Source organism: Cyprinodon variegatus, unplaced genomic scaffold (genome assembly GCF_000732505.1).
Source record: "Cyprinodon variegatus isolate N-32 unplaced genomic scaffold, C_variegatus-1.0 Scaffold269, whole genome shotgun sequence".
Lineage (NCBI taxonomy): Eukaryota > Metazoa > Chordata > Actinopteri > Cyprinodontiformes > Cyprinodontidae > Cyprinodon > Cyprinodon variegatus.
In genome coordinates this window covers 250,392-271,003 of record NW_015150722.1, presented here as the reverse complement: position 1 = coordinate 271,003, position 20,612 = coordinate 250,392, and the positions used below count along the sequence as shown (strand labels likewise).

Below are 20,612 nucleotides of genomic sequence, written 5' to 3'. Positions count from 1 at the left end.
CAGTGGCTGGATCCAGTACCTAAACCCAGCTCTGGGATCCGGTGCTGGATCAGTTCTGGTTCTGGTTCTGGATCTCAGCTTGTGCAGGCTCTTTGATCTTTTTCCAGTCTTGTGGTGCTTTGGATCAACCACAGAGGGCTGAACTGGAGCCTTGGACCCAAACGCTGTAAGCCCGTACTTCCTGCTTTGGGCCAAACTCTAAATCAATCCTTTATAGATGAGACCAGAGATTATGTGATGTTTCCTTTAACCACACTGCAAAAACGATCTAAAATAAGAACCACATTCTTATGTTAAGTTTATTTACCCTTAATTTCAGCAGGTCAATAAAATAATTAGATAATATGCACTTGAAATAAGAAAAAGCAATTGTTTTTTCTAATTTTAAATGTAAATTCTCTTGTTCCTTGGAAGTGTCTCATTTACCTGCTTAAGTCAAGAAAAATGCACTTATTTTAAGAAAAGATGACTTATTTAGATTAAAATTTCTTGCAGCGCAGAGATTATTGGGATGTTTCTTTTAAATGAGACCAGAGATGACGGGAATGTTGCTTTTCCACCTAGCTGACTTTGTGCCTTTCCCCTCACTGACCAGCTGTCCTGCTGCGGCGTGGAACAGCCGGCTCGCTGTCAGCCTGGTGCTGTTTGCTTTAACCTCATCTGCATCCCACCTTCACTGTCTCACAGCGTCCGGCTGTCAGGTCACCAGCTGCCCCCTGAAACCCGTCACCTTCATGAAGAACCCAGGCAGCAGCTCGGACTCAGCTTTCTGCTTTTATTTTATTACCGCTTTAAACACCGACCACTCTCACTCCAGACGACAGAGCAGCAAGGCGAATGCTGGAATGAAGAGATTCCAGTTATTCTAGTCTTTATTTAAATCTGTAATTGATCCATCTGAGGATCCAAGCTTCTCTGTTTCTGTCTGTATTCCTTCCTTCTTGTATTTTCCTAAACGATGCAGATAAAGCAGACATCAGGCCTTCTGACTCTCATTGCTTCTAATAATCGGCACCGATTTGCAGCCGTACCGTCCAGTTTGTGTGTGTGTGGGGGGGGCTGTTTGTCCGGTTGGGGCCAGATTTCTGTACCTGCTGTGTCTCTGATCTCAGTGCTTCTGCTTTTTTTCAGGCTCGAAGCGCAGAGATTCCTGAGCTTCGAGCAGAGCCCCTCATGCGCTCCAGCAGCAGCAGTACGGCAAGCATGAAGGTCAAAAATGTCAAAAAGTAAGTAAATACACACAGATCCTGCACTTCTCTTGATTTGCTCCTTCATATCAGCGTCTAGTTGCCCTGATCTACAGTAGATGTATCACTGGCCGTCTGATGGAGGATCCAGGTTCTCCTTTAATGGGCCATCAGAGGTCGGCAGGGATCTTTGTTCACTGTTGCCGTTCTGTTTCCAGGCTCTCCTTCACCAAGGGTCACTTCCCCAAGCTGGCTGAGTGTGCCCACTTCCACTATGAAAACGTAGACTTCGGCTCCATCCAGGTAGAGTCCAGCAGCTCCTATTATCTGACCACCTTTAGGCTAAACAGTCTGTGAGGTTCTGGACTGTGAGGTTTCTGTAGACGGACTCGTTCATCCCAGTTCAGTTTGCTCTGACAGGAAGTGACTGTCATGGCAGCTTTAACCAGGGTTCTGCTTTGTGTCGGACCTGGTTTCCTCTGACCGATGTCTACACCTGGTCGGTTCTCCTCCTTTCTTCGGTGGTTGTTCTGGTGCTGTGAGCGCCGCCGCCTGCATATCAGGGCAGAGTGGAAGCCATCCGCTGAGCTCTGCTTTCTTATTGGTGTTCAGGGTGAAAAAAAAAAAGCTTTGTCTTTTAAAATGAGCTGTTATTCTCCTGATGCATTGTGGGATTGGTCCTATGGGAGCAAAGCGGGCCTCTGATCCAGCTGCTCTGTGAGACCGTCACCTCTCACTCATCTTTTTCCTTCTTACATTTTAAAAATTGACTCATTAGTTTTGTTTCGTTTCAGCTCATTTTCATTGTTGGTATTTAAATAAATAAAAACCACCAAAATAATCAGTTTATTTCAGACAATTAATTTGTTTGTGGTTGGACTCGGTGCTGCCCCAACTTGTTGTTCACCACAAACGAAAATAAATAGTTTTTAAGATGGATTGATTGACTTTATTGATCTCACAGTGGAGAAATTTACTCCTTACATCACCTCAATAGTAGAAGAGAATAAGAAGAAGGTGCCAAAAAGAGGAAAAGGTGCGTCCACTTATATACACTGGAAAAATGATCTAGAAATAATTAAACATTTACCCTTAATTTGAGTAGGTAAATGAGGTAGTTTGCCACTGGAATCAGCATTTTTACTCTTAAAATAAGATATTTAGATAAAATGCACTTGAAATAAGACAATGCAATTGTTTTTTCTTATTTTAAATGTAAATTGTCTTGTTCCATTAGCAAAATGTCTCTTTTACCTCCTTAATCCAAGAAAAAATGCTCTTATTTTAAGAAACAAATGACTTATCTAGAGTTTGATTTAACAGCTGGAAGTCTCTTATTTAGCAGGATTATTATACAGGTTATTGCACAGGATATCATATAGTAATAGCTCATTCTATATTGCAGCAGTTATTGTGGTTGTAGTGTCTCATTGTAGAGTCTGGTTGCAGCAGGGATGAATGACCTGCAGCAGCGCTCCTTTTTCCAAACAGGCTGTAAAAGTCGTTGACTAAAGTAGCTGCTCAGCTCCTCTACAGTCTGCTGCAGAGGGTGGAAGGTGGCGTCCATGATGGATGGAAGCTTGGACAGCACCCTCCTCTCAGCCACTGAGTCCAGAGTGCAGCCTAGGACAGAAAAGGCCTTTCTCACCAGTTTGTTCAGTCTCTTTCTGAGCTGCCAGGGACCCAGCAGACGACATTATAGAGGAGGGCTGATGCCACCACAGAGTCAGAGAAGGTTTGAAGCAGGAGCTGCTCACTGCAAAGGACATCAGCCTCCTCAGGAGGTTGAGGGAGGCGGCTCTGGCCCTTCTTATACAGGGCGCAGTGTTATCAGTCCAGTCCAGTTTATTATTGATGTGAACACTCGGATATTTGAACTCTCCACAGTTTCTATGTCCTGCCCCTGGATGTTCACGTCTACTTTTATTACATTAGTAGTAACTGAAAGAAAGAAGTCTAAGGAAGTTAAAGCTTCCACTGACCAAGACCTTTAACTCCACACTGCTCCCCGGGCGCCACACTATGGCGGCCCACTGCTCCCAAAGGGGATGGGTTAAATGCAGAGAGTGAATTTCCCCATTGTGGGACAATAAAGGGATTTACATTTACATTATCATGCAGCTGGTAGAAAAATGTTCCTTTAATAGAGTAGAGCAGTAAAGCTTCTTTCCTTAACATTTTTCCCATATAACTTTTATACTATAAGTAGTTTTCGAAATTGTACTTTTACACTTTTACTGGAGTAAAAAGCTGAAGTTGATCCTCTAACTTCTACAAAAGGGTTTTTAAACAGCAGGATTTATGTTTCTATTGGAGGAATGACTATTACTACTTCTGACAGCTCAGCTGTGAGGTTCTGCCTGGTTCCTGCTGGGTTGTCCTTACTGTAATGGAGCAGCAGGGGTCAGCAGTGAGCTGGGTGAATAGTTTTGAAGGGTCTCCAGTTCCGCTGCAGAATGCATCCCTCCTCCTGCTCCACATAGAGAAGCTCTTTGAGCTCTGAGCTGGTGTTCCTGTTGTCCTCCAGCAGAGTCCCGTCCACCGCTTTGATACGCCTCCATTCTTCCACACTGTCTCCTCCTTCCTTCTGTTCCTATAAACAGACTGAATGTTTTTCCTGCTTCAGAACCAAACGTCTGCTGGTTGAAAAACCCGCAGACTGAAGCCTGTTTGAGGGAGTCGGATGTAAAACATCAACCTGACGTCTGGAACAAAGCTGAGCTGCTAACAGACAATAAGTGAAGAGAAAAAGCTCCTCCGTGTCTTAATGTGTCTCGTGTCCAGGATGGAAGCCGGGTTCTGGCCCAACCTTTGCTGTGTCTGTGTGAGAATTAACCAATCAGAAGGCATATGGGTGTGAGGGTGCTGATAGCCCTGACCTTTGACCTGGAGCTCCCCGGTTTCCCCCCCTCCCTGCAGGCCTGGAACGCCATGGAACCTGCTGATGGACGTCCATCCAGGCCGTATTTCCCGGCCCTGTTGCCATGACGCATCAGAGTCCAAAGATTTTAAAGCTTTTCCTACTACGGATTAGAACCTCAGTTCCATGAAATCCTGTTAGAAGAAATGAAGAATAATTTGGATCCAGACCAGGAATGAAGGCCATCTCAGACTGTTTTATCAGGCTGATTTACAGCCATCTACAGCAAATCTGTTTTAATTCAGTCCGGGTTCAGAAAGTCCTGCAGAGTGCCGGTGTGTTTATTCACTGGGAGGAGTTTGAGGTTTAAGATAAATGGATGGTACCAGTACCTGGACCCGTTCAGCTGCCGGAGGCCCTCAAGTCTTTCCCTTTTACTGTTTAATGTTTCCTTTTAATGTCTCGGAGCAGCGGGAGTGTTGGCCTAGTGGTTAGAGCAGAGCGCTTTTGCTCTGAGAAGGTTGCCAGTACCTGGTTTGATTCCCACAGCCTCCACTCTGGGTCCCTGAGCAAGACCCTTAACACCACACTGCTGTCCGGGCGTCGCACAACGGCATCCCACTACTCCCCAAGGCAACAGGTTAATGCAGAGAGGGAATTTCTCCAATGTGAGATCAATAAAGTTGAAGTCAAACTTCTCAGCCTTCCTGTTTTCAGAGCAAAGCGTGGCTCTCTCTCCCTCTCTGAGTGTTAATCAGTCTCTGCTCTTCCTCTCTTTAAAAAGCTACCCAAAAACAAACCACCTTCCTCCTCCTTCACCCAGCAGCAGTTTTCCCTTCACTTTGAACATGGCGGTCCAGACCGGCTGGTTTCGGGTCGGGGTTGATGAAGCCAGAACCATCTGGTTCTGGTCACTAGCGGAGTTCTCTGTCTGTATCTCAGGTTAAAGAGAAGGAGGAAGTTGGTCATGGTTTTACGTTTGAGAAGACAGGAGTGTAATGTAGGATGAGATGATGGATGATGAGCAGCCTTTGACCTAGGAATGCTGTCCACCTTGCTCTATCACATCCTTAGGCTTTGCACGGCGGAGATTTTTAAGTTGAGACTCTCTGAAACGCTATTTCCTGCATTTCATAATTGCAATTGTAGGTGACCGCAGACAGTGCCGCAGACAGGAGGCTTCTGATTGGTCAGTTCTACATCCACTCTACACTATGTGTATTTCCTGTTTGGTACCTAATGGCAGAAACTCTGGCTGTAGTTCCATCCATGATGCCTGGCACACCTAGGACTCTATCCCAGACACGTGCAGGACGCTAGTTTGTAGCTCAGTGCGACGGTCTGTTGGTTTGCACCTGAAGACGAAACACGCAGCGCCACGGCCAGCCTTTGAACAACACTTACAGGTGAACTGTGTGCCGTCCGGCGTGGGATGAGGCGTTGTAGACGGCGAACCAATGATTATTATTTACACCCCTAGTAACGGTGTTATGTTGTTTCACTCTACAGCTCTTTGGTCCTTTGAGAAATGTTTAACGTGCTTTATAAATAAAGTTAGAATGGTTTAATAAGCATTCCTGCTAATGCACCAGAATTAGCCAAAACTCTACTTTTCATCTGTTGTCAGATCTTAACATTGTCTACCTAAAAACACAACAGTAAGAATTTTATAGTGAAAAATACAAATATAAAAAGAAATGGAAACAGCTTTAACTCTTCAATACTTGTTTAAAAATATAGAATTAATGTTCCCTAGACTACAGATTTTAGGTTAAGAAACTAGAATAAAACATTCAAATGATGACACACTATATATATAAAGTGGCAGCATGGTTTATTAATTGAAGACATTCAACTAATGCTGACATGACTGATGTGTTATGAGAAAGTTTTTTAGATGCTTTTTGAAAAGAGTGAATGTTGTAAGTTCTCTGATGTGGGTCAGAGTTCGTCTCCTGAGCTGCTGTGACTGCAGACACTCTTTGACTAAAAGCACTTTTTACGCAGAGGAACAACACCGTCTCCTCTGGCAGACCCTCCTGTTCCTGTCTGTCTGTTCCTGATCTTTACAAACTGACTGAGCGGAGGAGACGACAGACCATGGATTATTTTGTAGAACAGACAGAGGTTTGAATACTTTTCTGATCAGCATCCTTTCCTGAATGACATTTTACCAAGTTAAAAGCTGATGTTTTAGTAAAATGGTGCAAAATTATATTTTAATGTTTTTTTTTTATCCAAAATTGTGATTGTCTGTTTGTAAAGAGATTCTAAAGGTTTTAGTGGGTTTTATTTGCCTGTGACCAGGTTGTAAGACAGTAGGTGGTTTGGGAGAGAACCTGACTGTACATGAACATTTTAGCTGCCTGGAGTCACAAGTTTGATCTTATCAAATGGAAAAGTTGTAATATTGAATTTGACTCTATTGCACACCTTTTTATCTGGGATTTAAAAGTTAGTTTAGAGTCTCTTAGGATGCCTAGGTATTTGAACTTTGACACAACTTTTATTTTTCCCCCTGTCACATAAATATCTTCCATATGATTTGCACTAACTTTCAGAGTTAATTTAGGCGTTAATAAACTGCTTCAGAGGAGTGATCATAGCGCTCTGCATCAGCAGTGCTGTGTCTGACTCCCTGCCAGCTTCTCTGATTGGTTGATGTGGGGCTTCCAGCAGCTAAAGTTTAATTTTTTCCAACGCCAGCGGTTGCTGCTTGTGAAATTTTTGTTATTAGAGCATACCAAAGCCACACATGCCAAAAACAGGATGTATAATTGGTCATTTTTCTTTGTAAAGGGCGTATGATCTGCAGCTGTATGCATTGCTGGCTGGTGTGAGGAAGCAGAACCTCGACCAGAACTTTCTTGTAGACGAATCCCAACAATCACAAAAAATGGTTGGAGCCTCTTATTCTCAGTGTTAATGTTTCTTTCTTTTCAAGTTTAAACTGATTAAATCCAGAACAAATACTCTGCAACTCCTGGATGGACCCGTTCTACTGAAATCTATTTCCATCACTCTGTTGTTAAGTGTTAAGTTTAGTTTTCCATAGTTCAGGATCCCAATCAGTCATCATTAAGACCTTTACTGCTTTAACTCAGAGAAGGGAAATCCTAAACACACTAGTTGTTGTTGTTTGTTTCTGTCTGTCTTCTCTGTCAAACAAAGGATCCAAAGCGTAGTTTCTGACCAACGCGGTCCGTTCTCTATCTGACCAAACAGGGAGGCTTACCACCACTGCACAAAATGGCCTGAATTAGCAGTATGCACATATTGACAGTATACTCTTTGCTCTTGGGTGGAAATCCATTTCAGCCCCACTTAGTTCGCTTTCCACTGGAGGTTAATCTGTGTTAGATTGTGCTCCATCCATCCTTACACAGAGCTGCGTGTGTGCACACCGCAATAATCCGATTTATTTAGTGTCTCTGCTCCGAGCATGATCTCATCCTGCTTTCAGCAACTTTGCTCTGTGTTTAAATTCCATTGCACTCCTGAGGCCTATACTCGATCCATTTTTATAGCCTATGTAATGATTTTAGATGTAGGCCTTTCACACATCCTCCTGGAGCTCCCATTTACTGCAGCAGAGCCTGCATTCTACCTCTGCTGCCGCTGCTTTTTCACAATCTGGCAATGTGCACATAAAACCGGTCACCATTAGACTTCCATCCCCATAGCTTTAGACTCCAAGCCTGATGTGTCAAGTTAACATGGTTTAGATCAAAGCACTAAGATTTACCTTGCAAACATTTGGAGAAGAGTGTTATTTGTCTCATGAAAAACCATCAAGTCTCAGGCTTTGCTTGGGAATCTTTCACATGTTGGTCTGAGTGATTGTCAGAAGTTCCAGTAACGTTCCGTTTATTACCTATTCAACTGAGTTTACAAATCTGAACCAGCCAAAGGGTGCTTAAGTAAACCCTTTTCCCAATATATCCCTGGACATAATTGAAGAAAAGCTCTTTAGTAGTTACTGTTGAACAATGCCATTGTTTGGCCCAGATACCTGGCTGTGTATTATTGGCCGATACCTATACCATCTGTGTGAAATTGATGTGTGTTTATATATGAAGAACTGCATACTACTTGGATGTAAAATAATTGCCATCATGGATTTGTCAAGGTGCGTCCTCCATTTGTGAAGCAGGAAACAGACTGAAACAAAGTGAATCCAGTAGAACTTTTTATTGCCTACCTGGAACGGGTGACAATAGTTGAAGAAACCTTTGGCTCTCAAAACGGTATCAGTGCCCTATCTGTTGGTACTCACCGATACCGATACCACCATTTTAGTGCTGGATCGGGGCCCCGCCTGATACTGGTGTAGGTATTGGTGTGGCACTATTAGTAGTACTGTTGGAGTTATTATGATTTCTGTTGTTTTTATCATTTTATTCATTTATATGTTTTATATTGCTCTCAATCATTTGTTTTTCTATGTTACTCTCATCACTGGAAACAGTGTATGAAGGTCATAAGACAGTCAAATGTTTTGCAAGAATGCTTTCCTGTTTTTCATTTGAGAAGCAGAGAAGTGAAAAGTCATACCCCGACACCTTGTGTAAAGCGTATGCTTCAACCAGGCAAGTTCCCTATCTTAAAAGTTCATGCTATGTCTAAGAGACTGCGTAATCGAAACTAACGCATGTAATGTGTTGACTAGGGCTGCAACTAACGATTATTTAAAAAATCGATGAATCGGCCGATTATTTTTTTGATTAATCGATGAATCGGACAAAATATATTTTTTATATTAACCTCTTTATTCCAAAATAAAAATTTTAGACAGAACAAACAAGCACACAAGTACAGGTTGCTCATTAACTGTACTGGTGCAATATGAAAAATAAATGTGTTAAAACTACGCAAACTTACATGAGAAATGTAGCTGTACATCCACAAAATATAGGCTACTTTGTTTCATAAAGCGCAAAAAAAGGCATTTTTGTTTTTAAAAGCCCCTAAGGGGTTCAAACAATAGGCCCCCCCATTTCAACAAATGAGGTTTTTTTAGACTAGAAGAGTTCTGCCTTTTAAGACAGGAAAGTATAGCAGTTAAAGTTGCTACTTGAGAAAATACTGAACCGTAGAGATAAAAATAGCCCTGTGATTCAAATTATAAATTGTATTTGGAATAAAAATGAGAGAACTAGGGGTGCTAAAAAACACATCCTCCAAAGACAGATATTTACATGGGAATGTGGCAGATAATTAATTGACATATTACTGATCTTGCTGGACTTTATTCTGCTTTACTTCCATAAATTGCAGGATCTTTACTTTATTTTTGCCAGAAGATTTAAACTTTAAAAGCCTTGCCCTCATAATTTGCAAGTTAATGTATTTATAAAGAAAATATAAACGCTGCTTAAGCTAATTCAAATGAAATTAAAAGTAAAATAAGTAGCCAACCTTATCACTGTCTGTAACCTACTAACACGGTGAGGAAAGCATCAGATGAGCTACCTGAGAAATTAACGTTACGTTTCCCCACTTTAAAACCAAACAAACATGGCCGCTCATCCTGCTGATCAGCTCTCTTCACTGCCATTGAAGGCTCCAACGTGTTTCTTTTTCAGGTGCTGCGTCATAACAGTGGTGGTTCCGTGCCATGTTCATTTGTTTTTACAAAAGTTGCATGTTACGACTTTTTTCGCTTTACAAAGCGCAGGCTGTCTGCGAATTGAGGCGCAGCTTGCGTTTGCGGTATCGGTCATTAGAACAGTTAACGTTACTGCACCTGCAGCGCTGGCTCGCTCTGCCGTATTTTTTTTTTTCTTCCCCCGTTTCAGTCAAGTGGCAGTGATGACGGCGGCGGCGGATGACGCATTAATCGCGCGACACAACTAATTGATGATGAAATTCGTTGCCAACGCTTTTAAAAGTCGATTTTTACTGATTTTATCGATTCTTTGTTGCAGCCCTAGTGTTGACTGCTCAATAAAAAGCATGGCAAGTGTTGAGCCAAGCGGAGATGCAGAGATTTACGGTTCAACTCTGGACTCCCCTTTGCAAAGCATTTCAGGAAAAATCTTTCACTGTCTTTGTTTCCAGTTTTTATGGGTTAAGGTTGGGGAAACTTAACAACCCTAACAAGTACTTTCGTAGTACTTGGCATTCTAAAATTGCACTGCTCAAGGTGATTGAACATTGCAGTATTATTGCTAGTGCCTCTTTATTTTGGAACATCTGTTATTGTGAGCAAACCGAGAGCAACAGGGAACACCTGATTAACGTCAAAAAAGTTGAAATAGTAGTTGAGGTCTAGTAATTGTCAATCATTCTTGTAATATGTTTATGTTAGGTGGTTATACGTGCTCATCCTGTTAGGTAGCTTTTTTTGCGCACGTCTCTATGGCCCACATATTGAGCTGTTGACAGTTTCATCCATATTATTTACCCAAAGTTCACCAATGTTGTTTTTGCAACTTTTTATACTCCACATTCTGTTGCGGACATAGCCTGATTCATTTGTAACTTTTGATCTTGATCACAAAAAACTATCTTCAAATATTCCAACAGTTTTTCAGCTGCTCTACTAAAGAAAACAACATTTTGGACATGTTTTTATAGAAATTTCAAGACTCATATACATATATATCTAAAGTAAGACCTCTTCTTGGGAAATTGGATCACAATCTTGTGCTCCTTAATCACAGACGATCTGCTTTAATGAGAACTGTAAGAAGATGGTCACAGGAAGCTGAATAATCCCTGCAAGGTTGTTTCGAGGCTGCAGAATGTGATGTCCTGTCAGCCACATGGAGAGGACATCAATGCAATGACTAAGTCTGTGACTGACTATGTAATCTTCTGTGTAAATAACATTATCTCCATCAGAACATTGTGATGCTTCCACAATGTTAAACCCTGGACTGCTAAAGATGGGAAAAAAGCCTTTAGGAAGGGAATGAGGAATTTACTGAAGCAACTCAAGGTCAAGATAAGAGAAGCAAGGAGGCATACAGGAAGAAGCTGGAAAGCAAACTCCAGCAGAACAATATCAGATGTGTGACCAGGGATGAAGAAGATCACAGGCTTTGGGCATAAGCAGAATCGGACAAAAGAAGGTCTGGAAAGAGCAAATAAACCGTTAAAACCTGGGAAGAATGGGCTTTTAGTGTCAGTGGGAACAGCTCACTGACGCGTTTCTACCTTGGTCAAACGACTTGGCAAGCGACCCAAGTTAAACCCTGGACTGCTAAAGATGGGAAAAAATCCTTTAGGCTGTGGGAACACCAGAGCGGGGTCGACCTTCTAATTTACATAATAGCATTGAACACAACGTACGGACGTCAACACACCACACCAGGCGCTTATGATCTAACAAGCAGAATCAACTCTGTTTCCATTCGATAAACATGGAGCAGCTCTGGTGAGACGGATTCAGACAGATAATAGAGAGAAAAAATAAAGCACACTGACTAAACCCTGCCTTCATTCCATGTTGCTCTCCATTGTTTACTTTCCTGATTTATGTCGCACCGATGACATCATCAATGCTAACCCAGTGCGATGATGTCTCCAGACACGCAGCGACGGTGGAACACACGGCAGGCAGCTGCCAGCAAGGGGCTAAGCTTGGTTTTTAGTCGTCACGTCGCACAGTGCGTGAGGGGGCGAGTGCCGTAAGTGACACAATCATGTCATCCACAAACGGGGACATATGCAGAGTTATTCCCGTTTATTCAGTGACTGAAAACAGCAAACAGGGACGAGTTTATTCTCCAAGCCAAACAAGGATTTTAGTTTCTGTTTTCATCACCTATAATATACAGTCTGAAACAACTAAGCATTGAATTCAGTGCCTTCAGTATTCATTTAGTTAAACTTTTTTTATATATGTTATTAAAAAATAAAGGAAGGTCCGCATGGCTTCACAGGTGAGCTGGTTTCTGCATCGTCACGCCTCTGTGTGCAGCAGCTAAACCTGCCGTTTTAATCCACTGTATATTTCTGTGTAACCAACCCTAACCCTATTATTCTTCAGTAATCATCAATTCTTAAATGAACAATACAGCGCTCAGCCATTTTGGAAGTGGGACATCAACTGTTCTATTTTTTTTGCCCTTCTGCTTGTGTTGATCACTGTCCCTCTGTGGTTCTTTTGAGTACTGCACCTACAACTTTGTCACCTATATAAGTGAACAGCGCTTCCATGGCAACGCTTCTATAGCCGTGCACATGGCGCACACAGTCCGGCGCGGCAACCCAAAGTATATTTCTACTCTTAGGCCTAGCTTTTTTTGCCCAGTTCATTCGGAGGGAAGCGAAAATGCAGATTGTTAGCGATTGTTAGCGGCTCAACCCATGTTTGAAAAACAGGGTTCAAAACTGGAACGAGGCTTTAAACAGGCAAATCAATACTTGAATTTAATTTCCTACTTTTCCAGAATGTGTTGGAACCTTTTCCCCTCAATAAGAGGAAATGTATTACTTGGAATAAGGGTCACAAACCCTTTTACCCTAAAGTATCTTTGCAGGTAAATTAAAAAGCAGAATGAATTTTCTCTCCTTGTGCCTTTAGAAAAGCAGATGGTAATTGTAGTTAGATGTTTTCCCTAATAGCAGCTTTATTATTTGAAGTTAGGTTTGCTGCACATCTCGGATCACGTGATGTCCAGCCTGTCACTGGTGCAGTGAGGCAGCGACGGGCTGAATGAACTGGGTCATCCATGGATTATCATTGGTTTTTCATAAGCAGACGTATAGTAGAGAGATTGGAAGCTGCCCTGCCAGCCACTGATGTGTGTATCTACAGGTACAGAGATACTGTTTCCACTGCTGCTGTTGGATTTCTGCTGGAAAACTTGGTGTTTCAATGACAGACTTGTTAGGATGGCTCATTGAAGTTTACAGGGAATCCCTGGAATAGTACACTGATCTTTTAAAAAAACAGTTTCCTAACATTTAGGCCTTGTTCACAAACTGCTATGAGCAGACAGATGAGGCCACACAGAGAATAGAAGTTAATTAACAGCTGTTACAGTAGAAGCCATTCAAAATTTCCCCACTCTCCTTGATGGGTCCATGGATGGTCTTTGGTTGGTTCTTGGATGATTCTTGGTTGGTCCTTGGCTGGTCCCCTTCAATTTATTTTTAAACATCAATCTTTGTACTAAAATATTCTTTCTGTCATGATTTGTGGACATTAAGATCTAAAGAGAAGCGCCATCTCCTGGTCAGACCCTGTAATTCAGTGAAAGGGTGGAGTCAGAGTAAAAAATATACAGGAGGGGGGTCGCTGTAGTGGCTGGAAGTTGGCAGCCATTCGGCTGGTGTTTGACTGGGAAGGGCCATTTTGAATGGCTGCTACTTTTTTACACTGACAATAGCAGGTTAAGAAGAGTTTTTCAAACTTGGGTCGACCCGCTAATAATCGACATTTAGCTCCCTTCCTATTGGTTAAAACTGGTATAACCCCTCACTGGCAGCAGCGTGGTCTCTGTCCCCTCGCCGCTGCGTGTCTGCTGACGTCATCACACTGGGTTTGCGTTGATGATATCACTGGTGCGACAGAAATCAGGAGAATAAACAATGGAGAGCAACATGGAAGGAAGGCAGGGCGTAGGCATTGTGCTTTATTGTTTCTCTCTATTATCTATCTGAATCCCTCTCACCAGAGCTGCTCCATGTTTATCCAATGTAAACAGAGTTGATTCTTCTTGTTAGATCAGAAGCTACTGGCGCAGTGTGTTGACGTCTGTAAGTTGCGTTTATCGGTATCATGTAATTTAGCGGGTCTGCAGCATCTGGTGTTCCCGCAGCATGCCGATCAGAGCCGAGATGATTTTATCGCAGGTCGCTTGCCGAGTCGTTTGACCTGGATAGATCAACGATCAACGCGTCAGTGAGCCGTTCCCACTGCCTCTAAAAGCCCGTTGTTCCCTGGTTTAAACGGGTTTTACGGCTACTGGGAAAGGGGTGCGTTACGCCGACTATTGGCGAGTATGTTCGAAGTGGGCCTGAAATGTAGAACGTGTAAGTGTGGGATTTCCCAAAGGCTGCTAAAACACCTGCTTTGGATGTGATCAAGCATTTAATGGCAGTTATTAGGGGCTATCAGTCCCTTAAAATGCCTCCAGACTGCGCCTCCTCTACCTTCTAGTAGGCTGATAATTTGCAGTTTATCGTTGATAATAGCGGCTTCAGCCATGTCTAAAAGTGTAAGTTTCTCTTTATCTACTTTATACTTTTTATCTACTTTATGGATGGATACCCTGTATCTGGATGCATGACTGTATCTGGATGCATGGATCTAATTGGGGACGGGCTGAAACCCTACAACTGAAGGGTTCAATGGGCCGGGTTCTGAGTTCTGCTCAGATCATCATATGGACCATGTAGGCCCCTCAGGTCTTCAGAGAGCTGCTGACCAGCCTTTATAGAACCAGAACCACCACCAGATCCAGAACAAAGTCCCTGGAGACCAGAACCTGTTGGTTCCTTTAAATGCAGAATAAAATCTTTGTTTTTTTATCAGAAAATCTGAAATGTTTGAAATATCATTTGTATTTTTCTGATCCTCACTTTGGTTTCCTGTGATTTGGACCGGTACCAGCCTTTATACGTTATTTGTAAGCCATGTTGAAATTGTTTCCTGCCGTATTTCTTGCTCCATAAGCAACCAAACCTTCTGTATCTGTTAGGAGGCACTGATCTGTCAGCCTCTCAATGGAGGTTTGTTCCAGGACCGTCAGGATCCAGCTTGAAATGTTCTACCAAACCATTCTTGTCTGTTTTGCTCTTCCTGCTGCTGTAGTTCTGGCTGAAGGGCTCTTGCTTACTGTGATCTCCTTTGTGATTGGCTGAGTTGCTGGACTGGAGCAGAAAGAAGTTGAGGTCATATTTTCTGCGGATTTTTGTCCCGGGGTTATTTTCTGCAGCAGCTGCTTCTCCTGGAGTCTGGTTGCCTGAGTTATTTCCGTGTTTGAGGCGGTATCTGGATGAGCTCTGGGCTTTCCTGCTCTTGGATAGTCCTGCACGTGTGGAAGGGCAGAAAGTAAAAGCTGCTCCTGCCTCTTTTTGCCGTCTCTCCCTCCATCATTGTCTTTGTCCTGGGAACACGCCAACCAGAGAGGGGGAGGGGAGGGGTTAGCCTGCATGTCAGACGGGGAGAAAGAGAAAAAGTGAGTGAATTGCATGTGGCTGAGGGACACGGAGAGCAGCCGCTCCAGTCAGCTGAAGGAAAACAGCCTCTTTGGGTTTTTATTCTGGGCTGTGGGTAACCTCTCCTTCGTGCGGGACGCCAGCGAGTGAGAGAAGGTGCAAAAAAAATGCAGCTGGGGTGTCACAACAGTGGGATGGAAAAGAGGGGAAAGGGGAGCAGATGAAAGCTGTCCCACTGAGACAACCAGGGCCATCGGACTCTAACTAAACGTGCTGCTGTCTCTGAATCGCCCAGAGACGAGCATTGGAGGGAGACCCGGTGGTACCGGTACTGGACACAGGTGTGGAAGGATCCAGCTGACTGGGAAAGTGTTTGCTTTGAGAGGAGGAAGGACTCAGACAGACTGGACCGGCTGTAAGTGTGGAAAATGTTTCTGTATTTAACCTTTAGGTTTTAATGCAGAAGGTTCTGGTCCTGCAGGAACCGGAGCTCTGATATGATGGTGGGAGGCTGATCCACTTTCTTTGTTGACATCAGGATGATGCTGAAAGACGGACCTTTAGAAACGACTCAGCTTTAATCTGTCCGAGCTGCTCCTCTTCATCTTTTCCCTGCTTTGGTCTTTATTTCTACTTCATCTCACCATTTTCGTTTTTCGTTAAAAGAAACAAGGATGACCTTTGTTCGTAACGCCAGCAACTCTATGGATGATCTAAGTTGATCTGTTTTTAAACTGCAATAATCCAGAGCAGCTGATTCTGAGATTAGCTAAGCTAGGAGTTAGCCTTTCTAAACGTTTTATCTGTTTAGTACTTATGAAGCAACTGGTCCAAAAGGCTTTATATTAGCAAAAGTTTAGACAAAAAGTCTTTAGTTAGACACAACAAAGTCATGACAATGACAAAAAATAAATAAAAGTTAACATAAAACTAACAGAAAAAAAATTACTTTCTTTTGTAAATCACATTACAACAAATTGTCCTCTATAGCTCATAATACTCATTATCGTAGAGCAATCCTTAAAAGTATTGAATAATAATAATATACTATATAAATATATTCAATTCAATTTCAATTCAGTTTATTTCATAGCTTCATTCACATCATGTCACCTCAAGGCACTTTCCAGTTCACCAGATCATCCAGTCAAATTGATACAAAGTTTTCTATCTAAGGAAAACCAGCTGATTGCATCGACTCATTGACTCTTCAGCAATCCCTCACACTAAGCATGCTTGTAGCGACAGTGGAGAGGAAAAACTCCCTTTGAACAGGAAGAAACCTCCAGCAGAACCAGGCTCAGTGTGAGCGGCCATCTGCTGAGGCCCACTGGGGTTCAAGGAGACAGAAGCAGACATAGAAAAAGAAGCATAGATACAAAAGGCAACTGTCAACCAGCTCCACAGGCGGCCCCGTCCAGGAAACACACAGCCAGGCAGACGAGCTCCGAGCCAGCTCCCATGTCAGAGGATGAAGAGAGCACATCCAGTTAGTCACAGTCAGAGAAACAGGACTACACTGGAAAACAGGCCAAGCTCCAACATCTAAAATATAGATTTGTAAAACATAATGTTATAGTATATTGATATAATATTTCGTGTTTATAATATTATTTATTTTCAAAATAAATAACTTTGCATATATCTCATGCAGTTTGAGTTTAGTTTAAATAGCTTTTATTCTGAATAAAACTGTGTAATCTAACTAAAAGGTAATTTTAGAATTAGTTTTGGTCTTTAAAGGGGGTCGTGACATGTGAGATTATTGTAATATTATCTCTGACTCGTCTTTCATGTCATTAAAATGAGATCTAAGGCACCTCGTATTCATTCAGACAGCAGCTGTCTGAACGGTGGTCTGATCCAAGATGGCCGCCCTCTAGACACGTCGGCCAGCATCCAATCAGGCGTCTACCTATATAATGTCTATGTGGAGAACGGACAAGTCTGCTCTGATGCATGCTGGGTAAAGAGGGAGGGGCCAGAACAACATCTGGGGACTTTATCTGTTCTCGGTTTGCTGTTCTTGTGAATTGGAACAGCACTAGGGCTGAGGATGATGACGTTTCACGAATACATGAGAACGCACAAGTACACAGAATGAGAAACCTGAGCCGCTCTGCGGGATTAAATCATAATTTCCCAGCTCCGGTGAATGCAACACAGGTCCGACTCTGACCAATCAAGTATGTGTAGATGTTATCCATGTTTTATTGGCCATCACCGCTGATAAGATTTAGAGTTTTCACTGCAGAAGGGTGACATTTTGAAGGAAGATCATGAATCTCCTGTGGAGACTGGCAGTGGGCGGAAAGATCCTCCATGGAACAGGAAAACCAAAAAGTGATTCAGATCTGAGATGTTTTTGAAATGATGTAAACATCAGGCAGCTCATTTATGATGACATGATTTAAAGCCTGCTCTCCATTTAGCTAAACTCCCATCCATCCCCTGTTATACACATTCCTAGTAAATGCAATGGTGTAGCTGGTTTGGGGGCTGCGATGAGGGCTGGCAACGAGCCACAGGCGGTACTGGTCAGGTGCAGCAACAGGTCCTCCATCCTCCCCTCTAATCCGCCTCCGTGCGACGGGTACCTGGGCAACTCTACGGCGGTGAATGCGGAGCGGACCAAGCTTAACTTGTAGAAGGAGAAAACAGAGCAGTTTCCCTCTTTTCAAAGCCACTTGGTGAGGATTGACGGTGAGGTCTGGGAGTGTTTACCTGGAGGTGGACCCAGGTGATATGTCCCCTGCAATTTTTTGAATGTCCATTTTGGTCCCCTGTGTCCAATCTTCCCTACAGTACGCAGAAAATTGAGCACTAGGACCAAGCAGGTCGAACTGAAGCGCACTTCCTTGAGTTTAGACCACCAAAAAGCTCCTGATTGGACCTCCATCTTTTCTGCGCTGTCACTCCCTCCTGAGAAGCTCACTTTGCAAACATCTGATGTGCCTCTCAATCTGATCTGTGAAAGGTGTTAGAGAAGGAGGTAGGTCTGCAAAAGACGACCGTTGGTGAGGGAATCTGCTGCTGTAAATGAGTTATATCAGCTGTATTAATTTACACAAATCTTTGAATTGGTCTCATGTTTGTTTGTGTGTTTGGTTGTTAGGCTCAGAGCCAAGAGGTCTGAAAACAGACACATAAGAGACTTCTTTAAAAATGTGAGTTACATTCGTAGATCTGTGTAACATAGAACCCTCCTGAAACACCTTCACTGGCTCCATAAAGCAGCAGATCCGCTTCAAGATCTTCATCCACACTATAAAGCTTTCAATAACCTTGTAAACTATATTTGTTTTATTAAAAGTGCCGATGCATCAAATGTATTACTGTTATATATTATCATCAAAAAAGGAAACAAATCTAATCTATGAATGTGATTTTATATAACAAAGCTCATTATAAATATAAAACTATGTTTTGAATCGACATGAATTGTTGCTCCACATGTTGTCCAGTTGTTCATTTCATGCTTCCATAGATTCAGTCAGGAGAGGAACAAACACTGAAGAATTCCTGGAAAACACGTTTAATTTATATATAGTAGTTATATTAAAAAATACAAATCATTAAATAACTAAAGTGGTTGTATTTGCTGAAACCGATTTAACCATGAAACTTTTTTTTAGACAAAGTTTAAAATAATGAATCTTCTCTATATCTTTCTTTAAAGGATAACTTCTGTAGGCTTCAGTATAGCTAAAAGCTTAAAAATCTAAATAAGTCAGCCCTGAATGTTTATTTCATTATTCATTTTCTCAAATAATCACAATGAAGAAGCCAGATGCTCAAAATGAAAAACTATATATAATAGTGTAATTTAGCTGTTAGATGTTGGTTATTAAGATGCATTCAGGATGTAAGACACAACATGAGCCAGTAACTGTTTTTATATATTGCCAGCAAGAATTTTAAATTGCTTTCTCCACTGCTCTTCATTTCATCCAAGAGTGACAATAATTTCTTTCCAAAGTTTTGTCTCTATACAGCAGACTTTATCTATTGAAGGATTCAGCTTCAAACGTTGTGCCAGAATGCTTAATAAAGATATTTTTCCTGATTAAATTCCCAAGATTGCCCTGGATTCCTCAGCCCCCAATGTTCCCAGGTCCAGGAAATGCCCCTTCCAAAAACATAACATAAAAAAAAGCAACATTGGCAGACATCTTAAGGATGGAGAGACCCTATCTTGAACTAAAATACTCCAGCATTTCTATTAGACTGACACTAAAAGGAGGATAAACAGATGGGCTGCTGGATCATCCATTGTTCCTTCTAAACATCTTGTTTCTCTCTTCTCCCTCACGTGATTTTAAAACCCCTCACTGCCGTCTGGTCCCTTTGCGCCTCCACTGACATTTACACTTTTGCTCAATGCATTGCTGATTCTTTTAAGTTCCATGAAATGCAAAAAAAAAAGGGGGTGGGGTTTCGGTTTGGCCACCATAAAGGCCTGATTGGTGCAGCAATGGTTGTGTTTCTGGAAGGTTCTTCTATCTCCACAAAGGAACGCTGGAGCTCTGACCATGGGTTACTTGTTCCCTTTTCCTGATACTTATCCTGTCATAGGTCAGGTTAGACGGGTGGCCAGCTCCACCAAGAGTGCTGGTTGGTTCCCACCTTCTTCCATCGACCCATGATGGAGGCCACTGGGAACTTCAGAGGGGTACATCTCTGTGGGCGTCCCCTGTATCTGTGCCTTGAAACCAGATGCTCAATTGCTCATGATGCGCTGCTTTAACTGCTCAGACGCGCTGCGCCTGCTGCTCAAAACGTGTTTTTCAATTATGGGTCGATCCGCTAACTATCGGCATTTGGCTCCCTTCCCATTGGCAAAGAAAGCTGGTCTAACCCCTCGCTATCCGCTACATGGCCTCTGATGATGTCACCAGTACAAAAGAAATAAGGGAAGTAAACAACGGAGGGCAAGCAGAGTTGTTTTTTGCTGTCAGATCAGACACGACTGGCGCAATGTTGTGATGTACGTTAGTTGCGTTCAATGGTATCACACAAATTAGCGGGACGACACAGCTGTTCCCACTGTATGCTGTTTAGAGCCGAGCCGTTATAACCCGGGTCGACAAGGTTCAGTGACTGTTTCCACTGTCACTACCAGCCAATATTTTGCCGGTTTGAACAGGTTTTTTGGCCAGTGGGAAAGGGGTATAGGATTGCCAAGATGGCACCTGCATGCCATCCTTTGTAATGTTGGTATTTCAAGGTACACATGGGACTAAAAAAAGCCACTATGATATTTTGCTTCTGAGCAGCTAACCCGCCCCACACCTGCTGCCATCACCAAACGTGGTGCTTCTGTAGTTAATTTAAGCCGCCATCTTGGTAGTTCAGAATGTCCTGTAGAGCCTAACTTTAAGAATCAGAAAGCTGTTTATCTATAAACTATTTTTCAACGATGGTCGGTGAGGTTGCTTGAGGACCCAAAT

At 42.6% G+C, this 20,612-nt stretch overlaps 1 protein-coding gene across 5 annotated transcripts in view; it reads left to right on the top strand.

The window, feature by feature from the left end:
- arhgap32 (Rho GTPase activating protein 32) overlaps positions 1 to 20,612 on the top strand; it is a 108,935-nt gene that overhangs the window by 46,707 nt on the left and 41,616 nt on the right. For 4 of the 5 annotated variants that reach the window (XM_015382901.1, XM_015382900.1, XM_015382899.1 and 1 more), the window contains 2 exons: positions 1,132 to 1,226; positions 1,406 to 1,490. In XM_015382901.1, coding sequence (XP_015238387.1) covers positions 1,132 to 1,226; positions 1,406 to 1,490 — 180 coding nt within the window. Of the gene's footprint in view, positions 1 to 1,131; positions 1,227 to 1,405; positions 1,491 to 14,819; positions 15,578 to 20,612 lie in introns of those variants that run through there. The other variant, XM_015382902.1, reaches the window with a different exon arrangement.